At 49.7% G+C, this 17,422-nt stretch overlaps 1 protein-coding gene across 1 annotated transcript in view; it reads right to left on the bottom strand.

The window, feature by feature from the left end:
* The window catches only part of GOLGA3 (golgin A3), a gene marked incomplete at its 5' end in the record, with an annotated part of 22,593 nt that extends 6,340 nt beyond the window's left edge, over positions 1-16,253 (bottom strand). The window contains 11 exons of the mRNA XM_008049730.2: positions 1,698-1,814; positions 2,561-2,758; positions 3,471-3,614; positions 4,777-4,993; positions 6,148-6,242; positions 7,030-7,293; positions 8,445-8,522; positions 10,683-11,051; positions 11,365-11,526; positions 13,977-14,114; positions 16,051-16,253. Of these exons, the coding sequence (XP_008047921.2) occupies positions 1,698-1,814; positions 2,561-2,758; positions 3,471-3,614; positions 4,777-4,993; positions 6,148-6,242; positions 7,030-7,293; positions 8,445-8,522; positions 10,683-11,051; positions 11,365-11,526; positions 13,977-14,114; positions 16,051-16,253 (1,985 nt within the window). The remainder of the gene's footprint in view (positions 1-1,697; positions 1,815-2,560; positions 2,759-3,470; positions 3,615-4,776; positions 4,994-6,147; positions 6,243-7,029; positions 7,294-8,444; positions 8,523-10,682; positions 11,052-11,364; positions 11,527-13,976; positions 14,115-16,050) is intronic.
* Between the last annotated feature and the right edge of the window lie 1,169 nt (positions 16,254-17,422).

Here is a 17,422-nt window from a genome sequence, read left to right as displayed (position 1 = left end):
GGCCGGAAGCGGCTACTGCACTCCAGTCTGGGCGACAGAGTGAGACTCCGACTCAAAAAACAAAAAACAAAAACAACAAAAAAAAACTAAAAAGAAGCTTCATCCTGAGGCTGAAAATTGTGAATTATGAGAGTAGTTATGACTTATAAAGTAATTCAGTTTATCTTTATTTTTCAATTTTTTTCTTAAGTTGGAGGCTCACTCTGTCGCCCAGGCAGGAGTGCAGTGGCATACTCATGGCCACCGCAGCCTTGACCTGCTGGGCTTAGGCGATCCTTCTGCCTTAGTCTTTCAAGTAGCTGGAACTACAGGCATGCACCACCATGCCCAGCTAATTTTTTATTTATTGTAGAGACGAGATCTCTCCAAGTAGCCCAGGCTGGTCTCGAACCCCTGGGCTCAGGCAAACCTCTCGCCTTAGCCTCCCAAAGTGCTGGGATTACAGGCTTGAGCCACCTTGCCCAGTCAAGTAATTCAGTTTAAAGGAAAAGTGATGTGTTCTTTCCTACCTTTCTCTAGAAAGAATCAGTTATCTCTTGTGTTCCTCCTAGAAATTTTCTATGTCTATACAAGCATCAAAATTTGCATTCATGCACATATATATCACACCCCACACACTCATATACACACACAATACCCCCCCATCACACCCTATATGCACACATCACACCACACCACACCCACATACATGTGTTCTAAGATCTGCTCTGGCCAGGAACTGGAGATGTAACCAGGGTCTGCATTTTTTTTTTGCTTTGTTTTGTTTGGTTTTGAATCGGAGTCTCACTCTGTCACCCTGACTGGAGTGCAGTGGCCGCTCCAGCCACCACAGCCTCGACCTGCTGGGCTCCAGCGATCCTTCCGCCTCAGCCTTCCAAGTAGCTGGAACTACAGGCGGGCACTACCACGCCTGGCTAATTTTGGATTTATTGTAGAGATGAGGTCTCGCCAAGTTGCCCAGGCGGGTCTGGAACCCGCCGGCTCAGGCAATCCACTCACCTCAGCCTCCCAAAGGCGCGGGATTACAGGCTGAGCCACTGAGCTCGGCTAATTTTTTTAATTTATCGTAGAGACGAGGTCTTGCCAAGTTGCTTGAACCCCTGGGCTCAGGCAATCCTCTCACCTCAGCCTCCCAAAGTGTTGGGATTACAGGCTTCAGTCACCGCACTTGGCCTAGGGGCCGCATCCTAATGGGGAAAAGGGGGCAGAGCTTGGCATCAGGGCACTGTGTTGAAGAAACATGGTGATCAGGATAGGTCTCTGCTGAGACAACTCACCCAAAGGAGCCAGGCTTTGGGTGTATAGGCAGCTCCCTATAAAGAAAACGGTTCACACAACTGCCTTTCTGGTCTGCTTGTCACAAATGGGAGCATGCACTGTTCTAAAAGTTGCTTTTTTCAATGCAACTTTACATCTTTTCCTAGCAAAATACAAACAAACATATCCATGGAGCTCATCTGCATGGGCCCTCATGGCTGCATCATCATGTGATCTATCTAACACCATCTTCTACTGGGCAACACCAGGCTCTCTGTGGCTGCTCACTACCAACACAACTGCAATGTCACTTCCGTTCTCTATAAATCCTGGAGGGGGACCATATGTGAAGGGCACTGGTATGTATCTTTAGGCACTGAAACACCTTCCAGAAGGCTCTGTGAGGCTGCAACCTACAACAGTCAAAAGGGCACACATACCTGCTCCTTCAGGCTGTTCACTTTCTCCTTTTCTGTTTCCAATGAGGCTTGCAGGGCCTGGACAAGTTGCTTCATCTGGCGATCCTCCTCTTCTTTGCGCTGCAAAACCGCCTGCACCTAGATTGTATTGCAGGAGGATAAATAAGGAGGGACGTCAAATTCCAAATACTGACTGAGCCTGGGAAAAAGCATGGGGCCACAGTGGCCAGCACCACATGGAGAACATGGCGATGTGAGGCACATACATAACGACATACCACAAAGAAGGACACTTTAGGAAAGCAGAGGATAGTCTACCTCTGAAGAATACCATCACAAATACAGAAATCTGACACTGCAGGAGTACAACCATGGCATCATATTAAAAAATATGGCTGGGCCTGTGGTCCCAGCTACTCAGGAGGCCTGCTATTTTGAAGACTCCTCTGGACTCACTGCTGACTCACCAATCCATAAGGAGGCTGTGGAGATCCTGGCTGGGCTTCTGATCCCAGTTCTGAATCATGTGAGGCCTTCTAAGTGCCCCCTACAGATGACATTAACACCTAGAACTGGCTGGAAGTCACTCCATCTGCACCTGGAGTGCACCCATCCAAAAAGAATGGAGAACTGTGCACATCCATGGCTGGAGACACAGGCACATGTTCTGGTCTTACACTCGGAGGGCCTGGTCCTGCCCCTCATAACTGGGACACCCAGGATTTTCTGAGCCTGTTTCCTCATCTTTACAATGGGAGGTCGTATCTTCCTCCCAATGAGAGGTGGTTATGATCAACACAGATGACTGGACCTATGTAAGCCATTTCTAGCATTGCACGGCCTGCAGCAATGCCCCTTCTGCTTCAGGAAACATGTTTGAATACCTGAAGATTCAGCTGGACCAGGTCTGCCTCTCTCTTGGCCAAAGCTGTTTCTAAGATGCTGTTATGCTCCCGCAGAGCTGCATTGGACTGTCCAAGGCCCGTAAGCTTCCCTTTCTCATGTTCTAATTCGAGAGACAACTTCTTGTTTGAATCTTCAAGGCGTTTTATCTTTCTCCTGAAGCCTCTGGATTCTTGAAGCTGAAACACAGCCAAGTAACTGTGAAATTACATGCTCTGGTTCATGATGTTATCACACAGCCCAGAAACAAGCAGGCAGTTTTCAACAAGAAACAGCTAAAACGAAACACAACAATGAACAGCCCACAAACAGCCCTTGCTCATGATCTGAAAGACCTTGGTCAGCTGCTTCCTCAATCCTCTTTCCTCCCCATGGCAAGCAGCCCAGCCCTCCCCTGGGACCATGTGCTTCTGAAGAAGTTTACACAAGGACTGAGCCCCAGCCCTGGCCAAGCCACTCCAGGGGTGGGCACGAGCCAGAAGTGTCTCAGAATGGGACAGAGACAGACAAATGAGGCATACAGTGACCCTGATAGAGGAGCCAGGCAGGGAGACAGGGGGCCGCTGGTTGGCAAGAGCCTCGGTAGCCACACAAAGTTGTTGCCAGCACCACTTGGAGCCAGAGCTCTCTCTGAACCTGGGAGTGCACAGGAATCCTTCAAAGGACTTTCTATTTGCAACCAAAGCACCCTAACTGCGAGAGGATCCCACATGAGCTCTCCAGCAACCACCCCACTGCACAGGCTGTGCGGGCACAGTCCTCGCTAAAGGCTAGAATCAGAGCCTGCTCCACACAGACACGAGGTCAAGGGCCGGAAGGTGAAGCCAATGCCCATGGCAATGCAGACCAAGGTGTGGCATGTGTGCTTAAGGCCCTCACTTGTGGCCTCACCTCATCCTCCAGCTCCAGCACCTTCTCCCGGGACTCCTCTAGCTCCTGGCTGGTCAACGCGATGACCTCCTGCAGTTCCTTCTCCAGTAGTACCTTGCTGTGGCCGACAGTCTGCAGCTCCCCCTCCAGGGCCTGGATCCTCTCCTACAGACAAGACAGGACGTGTGGTTGGTCACCACAGGTCTCTCACAAGTGGTTAAGCCCAGGCTCCAGGTTCTGGGCTCCAGGTCCATGTGTGCACTGAGCTGCGGCAGACGCACCGTCAGGAAGCAGGTCCCATAGAGCCTTTGTTCTGGCTACCTTCACCAAGTGAGCCAACAGGTAAAAACGCAACTGGGACATACTTCAAAGTAGGAAGGAAAATGGCCACTGAATAAATCTCCCCAGTGTTGTGTAGAGTAACCAGGTGGGACAGTATTTATTGAATTTGACAAGAAAGTCCTATGTTATAATATAGTCTCTTCTTGCCCGTAAATTCTTCACTGGACAGAAGACGGAAACAAACGGCATGAATAAGAAACACTAAGGCATCAGTGAAATAATGCAAATTGGAGAATATAAAATAAAATGCAGGCCAGGCACAGTGGCTCATGCCTACAATCCCAGCACTTTGGGAGGCTGAGACGAGAAGACTGCTTGAGCCCAGGGGTTGGAGATCAGTCTGGGCAACACAACAAGATCTTATCTCTACAAAAAGAAAAAAATAAAATGCAAATGAACGGACTCAGGTGGAATCACACAGCTACTAGTGAGAGTGAGAGAACATGAAGGCTGCATACAGGCCCTGTACAGCGAACCCCTCCACTGAGGGTGCCCCTGCCGGCTCCAGGCCATTGCAAGTGGTCCCTCCGTCAAACACTCCCAGAGTCCTGCCAGACCCTGACCTTGAAGCCCATGCCCTCACTCCAGTCTCTTGGTGAGCGGCCACTGCTCCTCCATGCACACAGAGCCTCTGACGTGAGAAGACATGGAAGAAGCTAGAGTGCAGATGGATCAGGCAAAGGTCTTGCCTCAGCCCCTTGGTAACTGAGTTTGTCCGACTCAAGGAGGTTCCTCGAGGAAAATGAAGTGAATGCCACAGACCCCACAAGGTGTGTGAAGGGGACATGTATAATGCAGACAGAGGGTCCCTGCACACATTGGCACCAAGCAGCATTTTTAAGAAATGCTACCCAAACCCCTGAGCTCTGCCAAGTTTTTCTCAACCCTTTTACAGGGATTCCAAGGAGGCAACACGAATAAAACCTCCTTTCCCGACCCTGAGAGACATCACGACTCTGGCTGGGATGACGTGGCGTTTACCTACATGTAGCGCGGGGTCGCTGCCACTGCTGCCACTCTGGGCTCTGAGCTGGCTCAGCTCCACATCTGCCGCCTCCTTGGCCGCAAGGGCCTCCTGCAGGCGTCGGCTAAGGATGCCCACAGCGTTCTCATAGGCCTTGTGCTTGGTCTTCATTTCCTTCTGGGCACTGTTCAGGTCCGAGCCCAGCCGCTTCATCTTCTGCTTCTGTTCTGTGATGGTCCTGCAGCATCACGAGGAGACACAGAGAAGGACGCTAATCACCCTGATCTGACTGTCCAGAGTCCTGTGCTCAGCCTCCAGTAATAGGAGGGGCTTTCAGAAGCTCACCTTCCACTGGTGTGGTGGCTCAGAACCTGGGAAGGCTGCCTCAGCTCAGCCCCACTCCATTGCCCCCACCAGAATCTGATGACCCCTGGGAAGCCTGGGTAAGTGTGAGCCTGTCCTGTGGGGGCTGTGTGAGGTGAAGCAACAGGTTGTGTCAGGTATCCCAGCAAAGCCAGGCAGGTGGAAGCACTTAGTAAATTTGGGGCATTTTTACCACCAGCGTCAGACCTGCGCTACTCCTGGAGTGGTTTTAAAATGACCTTGTGAAGGTAGAGTCCATTTCTATCCAACAGAGATGTGGCCAATGCTCTTGAATACCAGCAAGAAATTAAACAATCAGATGTATGAGTAGGTCACCAGCCCATCAAGGCAAAGCAGCATAGGATATGCCCTTTGGATAGAAGGAACCAAAAGACTGTCTGTGTGTGTGTGCAGGTGAGGTCTGTGCAATCATGTTTAGGTGAGCATAAAAGCATGTGAAGATGAATATCAAAGTGTTGTCCCTGGGGAGGGAGCAGGGAGGATGCTGCCACAAGTGTGTGGCACAAAAAGTCAAAAGGAAAAAGCTGGGCATGGTGCTTCACGTCTGTAATCTCAGCACGTTGGGAAGTAGAGGCGAAAGAACTGCCTAAGCCCAGGGGTTTGAGGCCAGCCTGGGCAACTTGGCCAGACATTGTCTCTACACCAAATCAAAAAATAAGCGGGCATGGTGGCGCATGCATATAGTTACAGCTACTTGGAAGGCTGAGGCAGAAGGATCACTATGGAGTGAGACTCCAATTCAAAAATAAATAATACTAAAAATAAAACCAAAAGGGGAGCTCTGGTTACAGAACACCTGAGCAAGTCAGCTTATAAATGCTGTGATTACTCTGCACAACATGCACTTGCCAAATCATAATGGAATTTAAACTTCAGCATCCCAGGCTACCTGTATGTGGCCCCAGGTTACTCCTCAGAATGAGTGTCCAGGACCAGACAGCAGCAAGCCTGTGTGCTTGTGGGCAAGGACTCTGTCCTCCCTGGACAAGCATGCATGTGCTGACTTACTTCCTGGCTTCCTGCTGCAACTCTTCGATCTGTTTCTTCAGTGCCTTATTGGCCTCTGTGAGGGCAACCATCTGCTTCTGATCAAACTGCAAAGACTTCAAAGAAGGAGGGAAGGACAATGTGAGAGCAGTGTGGCCTGTGCCAGTTGTCCTTGGGTCAACAATGCTGTCATGGGCCTTAAGAAAACTCCAGACAGAGATGTCTGCCTCCTCATAACTGACACCTTATTGAAGGCAACAGTGTTTCCAGATGCTGTATCCAAAGATCCCCAGGACCCTACCCCAGAGACTCCAGGACTCCTCCTGAGAAATGCCCAGGACCCCTTTTCCATAGACCCCAGGACTCCTCCCCAGAGCCCCCCAGAACCCTCTCCCACCTGGATGTCTGGAATGAACCTGACCCCCACCCTCCAGGCTCCTTGCTTGCCTGCCTGCTGTCCAGCTCCCATGGGCACACAGAAGCCTAGGCTCACACCAGAGTGGCCTCATAGGGAGTGTGAGGGCCCTGGCCCATCCTAGCTCTGTGCTCCAGCCACAGGGGACTCCATGAGTTCCTTGGGCTCCTGCGCCCTACCCTGACATGGGGTCTCTGCAAAAGATGCACCCCTACTTTCTACAGGGCAGCCAACTCTTCCTGCCACTCTCAAGTCCTTGCAGCATCTCCTGGTTTACTCCCTTCACATTTCACTTCCTTTCTCAAATCTACCTGGACTGATCTGTCTCCCCGCACCAGGACATAAGCTCCAAGGGGTCTTGTTCTAGGCTGTTCTTCTAGAAATCTTTCCCCATCATGACCCCCTACTCACTCTGCACACAGGAAGCCCCAAGCCCATTTGGCTGAATTGCCACAATTCAAAGGAAGTCAGCCCACAAACTCACAGACCTGCAAGTGTGTCTCCATCTCGTCTCGCTCCTTCTGCACTGAATGGAGGTGCGCTTCAAGATCTGCCATCTGCTGATGCACCTGGGACGCCTCCCTCTGCAAGCGTGAGTGCTCTGCCTCTGTGGCCCTCTTCTCCCCTTGTAGCTTGATCACCTCTTGCCTCAGCTCCTTCATCTCCGAGTCCAGTCTCTTCTTCGTGGCTTTCAGCTCACTGATGAGCTGGTCTTTGGAGGTAGCATCCCGCCTGTAGGCTTCTACCATCACCTGTCAACAAGATGGAAGCTACGGTTGGCACTCAGGTGGGGCCTTCCCAGGGGCCAAGCTGACTTCAACAAAAATGCTGACTGCTTATTTAGAGCATAACTTTTCTGAGCTAAAGGTAACATAGTTAATCTAAGATACCACCAACTAGACACATCATTATTTATCCACCAGGCAATGTCACTGTGCCTGAACAAGAGTCTGTGTCATGCATGAAGCCTCATGCCAGCGTCCTAGACGTCTCCTCTGTTCTGAGGAATCTGGCAATTTCTTCTCCCTTGGATTGACTGTGTGGCTTCTGACAGGTAATCCACTTCCTAGTGTCCACTTATAACACTGCTTTGGGGGATCTTCCTCTCTCAAATCCCACAAGGCACTTGATTGCTGCTTTGCAAAAAACTGTGGAATCAGAATCACTCCTCCAACAAAAGAGACTGGCTCCACTAAAATGAAATTTATGTTCTGCATCTATTTGGGGAACCATAATTTTTTCAATGCTGAAAAATGGTGCAACTTTTTCAAAAACATTTTAAAGGGTAAACTCAACCTGTGTAGTAGCAACAGTGCACAACACACACAACTCTCATGAGTGAGGACAACAGGGTGCCGTGACATGTGCTGCAATGACAGCTGCCACTACCCATCTGCAGGGTCACAGACTTTTTTTTTTTGAGTTGGAGTCTCACCCTGTCGCCCAAGCTGGAGTGCAGTGGCACACTCACGGCCACCTCAGTGTCGACTTGCCAGGCTCCGGCGATCTTTCTGCCTCAGTCTCCCAAGTAGCTGGAACTACAGGCATGAGCTACCATGCCCAGCTAATTTTTGATTTATGTAGAGACTAAGTCTCACCAAGATGCCAAAGCTGGTCTAGAACTTGCGGACTCAGGCACTCCACTCACCTTAGTCTCCGAAAGTGCCGGGATTACAGGCTGAGCCACCGAGCCTGGCTGGGTCACAGACTTTCATTTTGCTTATAGGAAGTGCACCCTGACTTAGGGGGGGAGAGGATATCGATACCAATGGAGGGCCTTTAAAAAATTAAGGAGTCTAGATGTTACCTTCTTCTTGATCAATGTCCTTCTATTGAAGCAACTAAATTGCACAGGACTTTGTTCATGCTCTTATTTCAAATGAAGGAATCAATACATTGTTACCTTCTGTTGAAGAAGCTGTTCCTTTATTTTTTGTGTCTGCTTTTTCAGAGTGGCAGTCTCTTGCTGCAGGTGCTCTACCTACAGGGAAGATGAGCACAGACATTACCCTGGGGGCTCCAGAAGGGGGCCATGTCTGCACAGACATTGCAGGAAGAAGTGTGTGGGCTGACAAGAGCAGGTAGTTCCTAGCCTTCCTCCTCACCACTGAAGCATGAAGGCTTCAGGGACGAGAGAGAAGAGGTGAGGCAAGGGGACACTCTAAGCCCAGGGGATGGCAAGCCTTTCCTGGAAACAGCTGATAGGAACACGTTGAGCTCATAGGCCTCACTTTGGTTGCAACCGCTCAGCTCTGCTCCTGCAGCACAAATGCTGCCTCAGGTAGTGCATAAGCAGCCAGCAGTGGTGTTAATTCACAAAGACTGGTGATGGACTGGGCCTGCAGGTGCTGACCTTCAATGTAAGAAGTCTGTCCTAGACCAGTCCATTCACACCCCAGAACTTGAGAGAGATGCACAGCTTCGGGCCTCATCCACACCTGTGAAGCTGCACTTGGAGATGCCCTGGGGACTCAGGAACACAGAACGTTGGTGAGATTATAAGGCCTGGTGATGAACACACCAGGAAGGCTATCAACACACCCTGGGTGGGAAAGCACTGGCCCACGAGTTGTGAAATCATATTCACACCAGCTTTCAGCATGCACATTGGAGCTACTATCTCTGGAAACAAGGAATAACTCGTTGAGAGCCAAGGTTTTCTGTCTGAATTCCTCCTCCTCTAGGGCCAGAATATACTCCACACAAGCCCTAGTTATCACTTGGGCACAGTTAGGAAACGAGCCGTTTTCCTGACCATGCGGAGGGTGGTTCCCTTGAACCCCTCTGGGAAGGATCAAAGTGCTGGTTTGCTCTACATCCTCATTCATCCCTTCCAGTTTCTCTCATATCACTGGCTTCTGGTCCCACGGCAGCTCCACATAAGGGGCAAAAGACTCAGAACCAGGCCAAGGGGGAGCCATGGTCAGATGAACCTCGAATGCCTCATGGAGAGTGCTGTGCTGAGACACGTAGTGACACATGCACATGGCAGCAAGGCCAAGTGGAGTGGCCAATACCCAGGCAGGCCGGTGACAGGGTGGTCAGTCTATTTCTCGATTAGGCTGACTCTGGACCTCAAGTTGAGAAAACAGACTCCCAAGTTGGGAAGGCAGCATCCCAGGGAGACAGGACCACCACCACGAACTCCATCTGTTTTGGGGTAACAATCTTAATCCAGGAGTTAACTCAGACTATGTAACTATCAGTAACTTTATTAATAACAACACAGGTAAAATTCCAATATGATAAATAATGTCTAGTACCACCCAAAGTCTCTCAGAATTTTCCAAGTGTCAGCCTATGTCCCTTTAATCAACAGAACTCTGACAATTCCTTTAAACTCACCCAACACTGAAACAGCAACAAATTGTCTTTAGTGTACCTTTCCTAGAAAATAACTTCATATGGGTCAGTGTCTGTAAAGACAGCCATCTTTTACTTTACATTCCCAAAGGAAAAGCAGATTAATGATTTCTTCTTGCCCTTGATCTTTACAGACTGGGATTTAACGTCAAAACTTTTCTCTGATACAAATTCTACTTCCTCTACAACCATCCTCAGCTTTTTCATTCTGTCTATATTTTTAAACATCTGCCTACATCAAAACCATATAATGCTGTCAGCACATGGCTTCCCCAGGTGTGACGTGCTTGTATAACTGGTACTCACACGCTCCAGGTCCTGTCAGTAGCCAGGCCTTGCTGTTCCTCCCCACCTGTGCTCTGTCTCACAACACAACAGTCCTGCCAGCATGCCCAGAGAGTGCTACAGGCAGGCAGGCACACAGAAAGGATGACAAAGGAAAGGAAAAGCCAAGTTTCTTTCAGCTTCTCTGAAATCTGAGCTCCATGTCACCAGCGAACAGAAACTGGTGTTTCTTGGTAGATTACTTTCAAAAGCCCAAACAAAACTCAGTTTCCCAGGTCTGGGCTTCTCCACAGTCAGTGGCGAATGCAGGGCCAGGAGCATAGCTTAGCAGTTGCCATCCTGTCCCCACTTGGGCCTCACACCCAGCCCTAGCAGTATTCCTTGACATGTTACCCATGTTTGCAAAATAACACATCCAAAGAAAGGAACAAACAACATCAATTACTGCACGTAGGAGTTTGATTCATAACAAAATCACAGCAGACTGCATTACCTGGCTGGACTTGATAGCTAATTCTTCTCTTAACTTCTCTAGAATTCCTGATGTTTCCTCAGAACCTTCTTCTAAGCGTTTTGCTCCTCTGTCGAATTCCTCCTTGCTACTCCTGGCTGCTTGCAGAGCCACCTCCAAGACGATCTTTTCATTCTGCAGGAAGCGGATTGTGTCCTCCCTGGAGGCGGCCTCCCCCTGTAGCTCCCCAAGCCTAGCCTGCAGCTCATCGTAGTGTGTCTGCAGGTTGTCGAGGGACTGCTCCCGGGCCTGCAGTGTCTCCTGTGTTGAGGTGAGCTGCTTCATCAGGTCCAGGTGCTCCTGCTGCAAAGCTTCCAGCTGCTGGTCTCGCTGGTGCAAAGTCAACTTAACCTGGGAAAAGGCAGCAAAGTCAACATGGCTGCTCTTGACCCGACTCCAATAATTTATACCTTTTCCCTGTTCAGGATTCAACTCATCTGGGGGGACTCTGGAGGATCTTTCGCATGCATTCCTGGTGTAGATGAAGACTAGCTGAAGCAAACACAAGGGCAGTCTGCAGCAGCCACAGCAATCTGATGATGCAACCCTCCACAGGCCTGCACCGACATGGCTAACATGAGAGGATCAACAGCTCCATGCAGTCCTGAGACGTTAGGCTAGCCTGCAGTCTGGGGTCCAAACTGAAGCAGACCCAGGTACTTACCTGCTCTAGTTGTTGCTCCAGGGATGCTGCCATGTCTGCCATCTTCTGCAGCCGCTCCCTCTCATCTTCAAACTCTCCCAGCCTTCTCTGGAGGTCCTCCTCCACCATTGTCTTAGCCTCCTGAATCTGCACAAAGGCTGCTTCCTGATCCAACATGTCAGCCTGGGCCCAAGAATCAAAGTGTGTTTAAAAAGTAGGGAAATCTGACCAACAGCAGCCTGCAAGCCTTGCACTTTGTAGCCAAACCTGCTGCTTGGCAGGAGGCTCCCGTCCACGTCCCCAGCCTGTCTAGGAACTGCAGACTAAGGGCCCAGGGTAGATGGCAGGTGGATGCCCACCACACCATCCAGAAGTCCAAGGCCAGGCCACTCAGGATCCTCTCTCCACTGGCCTGGCCAAGTCTCCCTCTCTGCTGACCAACAGGCTTGACCCGAGAGAGGTAGGCAAACAACTGGGTTCTTATGAACAGGGATCAAATGAATGCAACCTCCCCGGCCATTTCTCATGTGAAGACAGGTGAGTGGCACGTCCCTTCCTGTGGGGTGCGAGACACAGAACATGCCTTTTACAAGAGAATCGCTTGATACCATACGGTAAAGCAAAACAGGACACCAGAGGTCCATGGGGCATTCCTATATTTTGGCTATATGGATGAAACTAACACTCAGGCAGCCTTCTTAGGAAAAAGATATTAGTTTACAACTTGGAAGTCTTTGCAGTTCTTCTCCACTGAGCCCTTTAAGTTTTATGGCTGGCAAGACATCATTCTCATCCGTCATCCCAGCAAGCACACATAACTCACATGGAAAAAGAGGCCCATGTAGTCATGAGGAAATGAGAAACCAGGCATACCTCAGGACTTTCTACATGACCGTGGATGGCCAGCAACAAGATCAGCCAAGCAACTTTCTCAGCACGCAGTGACCCTTTTATATACTGCTTATGCGTTTTATACTATTTTTCTTTATTTTCCCAACAAGGCTACTAAGCAGGTGTTATTATATCCATTTTATAAATGAGACGAGGCTCAGAGAGGCTAAGAGATCATTCAGGGTCTTACAGCTATAAAGAAAATAGTTATCTGGGTTTAGGCAAAGCTACTGCATGTCCCGTGCTCTGAAGGATATATGCACAGGCAGCTAACAATGAGTGTAACATCATCACACGGTTGCTGGATTAAATGGCTGAATGCTTAGAAACTATGGAAACAGGCCGGGTGCATGGTGGCTCATGTTTGTAATCCCAGCACTTGGGGAGGCAGAAGTGAGAGGACTGCCTGATCCCAGGGGTTCAAGACAGCCTGGGCAACTTGGCAAGACCTCATCTCTACAATAAATCAAAACATTAGCCAGGCATGGTAGCGTGCGCCTGTATTTCCAGCCCCTTGGAAGGCTGAGGCAGAAAGAGTGCCTGAGCCTGGAGGGCTGAGCTGCAGTGGCTGTGAGTGTGCCATCGTACTCCAGCCTGGGCAACAGAGTGAGACTCCAACTCAAAAAATAAAAAAAACATAAAAATAAGAAACTAAGAAAACACTTATTATCACCGGGCTCTGAAAGGCTGTCAGACACACAGACATACTGGCCCCTCTTCCCTACCCATTCTGTGCCCAGCACCATCCCCAATTCCCAACAGGCAGTGACTGGCGTGCAGGGGCCCAGGGCAGGGCAGAGACTAGAGAAGAAGAGCTCTACAACTCTTCCCAGAGAAGAGTCACCACAAGCACGTCAAAGTGTGGCCACTCACAGGAAAGAGATGAGGGACTAGGTCCCAAAATCTTATGTAGTGATCACTTGCAGGCTGGCCAAAAGAATTTTTTTTTTTTGAGTCAGGGTCTCACTCCAATGCCCAGGTTGGAGTGTAGTGACATGATCATGGCTCACTATAGCCTTGAACTCCTGGGATGAAACAATCCTTTCACCTCAGCCTCCCAAGCAGCAGGGACTATACACCACCACACCTAGCTAATGTTCTTATTTTTGGTAGAGATGAGGTCTCACTATGTTGCCCAGGCTGGACTCAAACTCCTGGGCTCAAGCAATCCTCTCTCCTGCCTCGGCCTCCTAAAGTGCTAGGATTGCACACATGAGCCACTGCACCCAAGCAAAAGAATATTTTGAAAGATACATAGGTATGTGCATATATAAAAAAGCATATTAAAGCTATGTGTATGCATCTGTTTCTTTCTTTTTTTTTTTTTGAGTTGGGAGTCTCACCCTGTTGCCCAGGCTGGAGTGCAGTGGCATGCTCAACAGCCACCGCAACCTCGACCTGCTGGGCTAAGGCGATCCTTCCGCCTCAGCCTTCCAAGTAGCTGGAACTACAGGCACATGCTACCATGCCCAGCTAATTTTTTGATTTATTGTAGAGATGCAGTCTCACCAAGTTGCCCGGGCTAGTCTCGACCCTGTGAGCTCATGCAATCCTCTTGCCGTGGCTTCCCAAGTGCTGGGATTATAGGCATGAGCCAGCGTGCCTGGCCCTGTTGTTTTCTTTTCTTTTTTTCCTTTTTGTTGAGAATTTATTGAGAGGATAGAAAAGCTCCCACAGTGGGAGGGGACCTGAGGGGGTTGCCCTTGTTGTTTTCTTAATCTCTGGTCTAGCACTGGCCTCACCTCAATGCTCTGGAGCTGGACGGCGATGCGCTCCTTCTCCTTGATGGACCTGTGCTGTGTTTCTGTCAGCTGGTGGGACAGGGATACATTCTCTAGTTTTAAGTGCTCCAAAATGCCTGCTTGGGTCATCTGCCCAACCTGGAAAAAAAAATCCAAAAGGTAAAAAGTTGTTCCACTTCAAGCAAGAAATGCAGACCAGCCTGTTCTGGAGGTCACATGATGAGGGTCACTGGCTGCCCCCAGCATCCCTCACGCAGGCTCCACTCCTGCTCATCTTCCTACCTCAAAATATGGGCTGTCTAGGCTCTGCATGCCTCAGTAGGAAGGCATGTGGCCCAGAAACGAGCGGTCATCACCTGATACCATGCAGTCTGCAGCAGGAGCCACACTAAAGTCCCCAAGGAGGGGCCATCTCTTTCCCTGTGGATGAGGAGCCTTATCTGACTGACCAAATCCAGCCAGACACAGGCCAGGTCCCACCCTCACCTGATACCAACACACGTAGCTCCTGGGAAGCAGCATTTACAACCCAGCCAGGGCTTGATCCAGGCCCCACAGATGGTCAGGACCTCAACCAACTGTCTCAAGAAGAGGGAGTCCAGTGCCATGGCCCCCGAGGAAGAAGGGGTCAGCCAAGGGAAGTAAGAACTGAAATACAAGCATGAGGGCAGCCTGGAGTCTATGGCTAGAATTGCTCCCACGTCACTGCCAGCTCCACGACAGTCCCTAGACTTCACGATGCCAACACACAACAGAAGTCATAGGTTCGGGATCTACATATAAGTTGTACAGAGCAAGGGAAGACAGCATTTGCTGGAATTATTTCAAGATGATGAAGGAAGACAGACTGCCCTGCATGCCTCTCCCTTCTGAATGTTACTGGGAACAGAGAGAGATATCTGGGTATAAAAAAAAATGCATTAAAAATTCTAATTAAAAATGTGAACGTGTATTTTAAAAAATTTTTTTAAAAATCAGGTAAGGCTCTCAAACTGCCACTGGTTCTGAATCTTCCTTTGTTGTTTTTTTTTGGTCCAAACTACATTTCTGACTATTATCTGGGGGAAAAAAAATCTCACAGCTGGAAAAAAAACAAAAACAAAAAACGGAGGCCAACAGAAGGTGCCCTTTAGTGACTTGGGTCAGCTTGGCTAGTACTGGCCCTGAGACTCAAGCAATATGCGCCCCAGCACCTGCCTGCCCCACCTGGGTGTCTCTAGCATGCTGACCAGGAGGCTGCAGTGGGCCAAGGGGCAGGCCTAGAGGTGACACATACTCCAGGTCAATTTTGACCAATGGATACTTTCCTGCAGGCCTGGGCCCACACCTGCTCCCACACCACAGGACCAAGGCGGCCATGGGCTGTCCCCACTCACAAGTGGACAGGAGAGAGAGAGAGACATGGTTCCTCCAGGATGCTGGAAACAAGAGTACCCACGCTGGAAAGATATGGTCATTGTACATTACTGAGATTCAGCAGCTCCACCCAGGAGAGAACCCTGTGGCACTCATGCTGGGAGACACCACAGGAGGCTGGGGTTCCTAGCTGTGAGGCCAGGGTGGAAGAGTCCCAAGAACCAGGGGGGGAATCTGAGAACTGGATTCAAACCATAAAGGAGTTACCCTTCGAGGAGGGATGAGACTTACTAGTCAGAGCCAGGAACACAGGATGTCCCAGGGAGGGAGATTTGATTCAATTTCATTTGATTCTATTCAATTTGATGAGATTTTAGTTTAGATTCGGGGGTACACTGCATGTTCATTATATGGACATATTATGTAGTGGTGGGAACTGGGTCTCAGTCAGGGATGGAGAACTTAGAATTCAAAGTGCTCAAGCAGAAGCTATAAAACCCTGTGTCAGAAAGTCATGGAGGGAGGCTCCTGCACAGGACACAGTGTGGACTGGACCAGTGGCTAGCAGATTAAACAAAAAAAAAAAATCTGTGAAATCTTAAAACAGAAATATCTTTTTAATTTGGGGAAAAAACACTGTCCCACATGAAGACACGACACGTGATCTCCCAGGTCACATGCCCCATGTTCCCCTGGAAGGAGTCTCCAGTCCACACACCTGGATGTGGGCCATCTCGCCCTGCAGCCGTACGCGGGCCTCCTGTGCCAGGGCAAGCTGCTGCTGGTACCACTGCCGAACATTCTGCAGAGAAGAGATTTCCGCCTGTGACGCCTTCAGCTTGCTGGTCAGCGTCGTGCGTTCAAGCTGCACTTGCTGCAGCTGGCTCTGCAGGGCTGTCATCTGCTGCCGCAGGTCGTGCACTGAAAGGAGCAGGTAGAGCCAGCTCAGACTAACACGACAAACAGGACAGCCCCAGACACAAAGTGGTCTCTGCAGAGAGCAGGAAATAGTTGATTCTGGTCCTTCTCTAGAGTTAAGTGCTCTGTATCGTAGCCGTGAACATGTACTAAGCTCCTGGGGAAAACACACAGCCAGGCTCCTCAGGTCATAATATTTTTACCACCTGATCAATACGTAACCTTGGTCTATGTGTGTTTCTGTTGAAAGCACCTGATTTAACACATATCGTTGATTCATTTACACTGAGCTCACACCAACATGCCAAAGTGAGATTTCTTGAAGAAATGTCTCTTCTCACAAAATACCTCACAGCTTCCTTGTGCTTGAGAACACCATCAGTGTTTGGGGCCATTTTATTTTAATTTATTATTATTACTCTTTGAGCCAGAGTCTCACTCTGTTGCCTGGGCTGGGTACAGTGCCATAATCATGGCTCATTGCAGCCTTCACCTCCTGGGCTCAAGCAATCCTCCCACCTCAGCCTCTAAGTAGTTGAAACCACAGGCATGTGCCACCACATCCAGCTAATTTTTTTTTCCTGTAGAGACAAGATCTTGTTATATTGCTCAGACTGGCCTCAAACTCCTGGGCTCAAGCAATCCTCCCACTTTGCCTCTCCAAGTGCTGGGATTACAGGTGTGAGCCACCATGTCCAGTTTATTTTTTTTATTAAAAAAAAAAATTTGAGCCGGGCTCGGTGGCTCAGCCTGTAATCCCGCGCCTTTGGGAGGCTGAGGTGAGTGGACGGCCTGAGCCCGCGGGTTCGAGACCCGCCTGGGCAGCGAGACCTCATCTCTACAATAAATTAAAAAATCAGCTGGGCGTGGTAGCGCGCACCTGTAATTCCGGTTACCTGGAAGGCTGAGGCGGAAGGATCGCCGGAGCCTAGCAGGTCGAGGCTGCGGTGGCCGGGAGCGGCCACTGCACTCCAGTCTGGGCGACAGAGTGAGACTCCAACTCAAAAAAAAAAAAAAAAAATTGGGGGCCAGGCTTGGTGGCTCAGCCTGTAATCCCATGCCCTTGGGAGGCTAAGGTGAGTGGACTGCCTGAGCCCGCAGGTTCGAGACCTGCCTGGGCAACTTGGCGAGACCTCATTCTACAATAAATCAAAAAATTAGCTGGGCGTGGT

The sequence above is a fragment of the Carlito syrichta genome, unplaced genomic scaffold (genome assembly GCF_000164805.1).
Source record: "Carlito syrichta isolate Samal-C Ts95f unplaced genomic scaffold, Tarsius_syrichta-2.0.1 Scaffold136261, whole genome shotgun sequence".
Lineage (NCBI taxonomy): Eukaryota > Metazoa > Chordata > Mammalia > Primates > Tarsiidae > Carlito > Carlito syrichta.
Note: the sequence above shows the minus strand (reverse complement) of the source record. Positions and strands in the feature narration are given on the sequence as shown.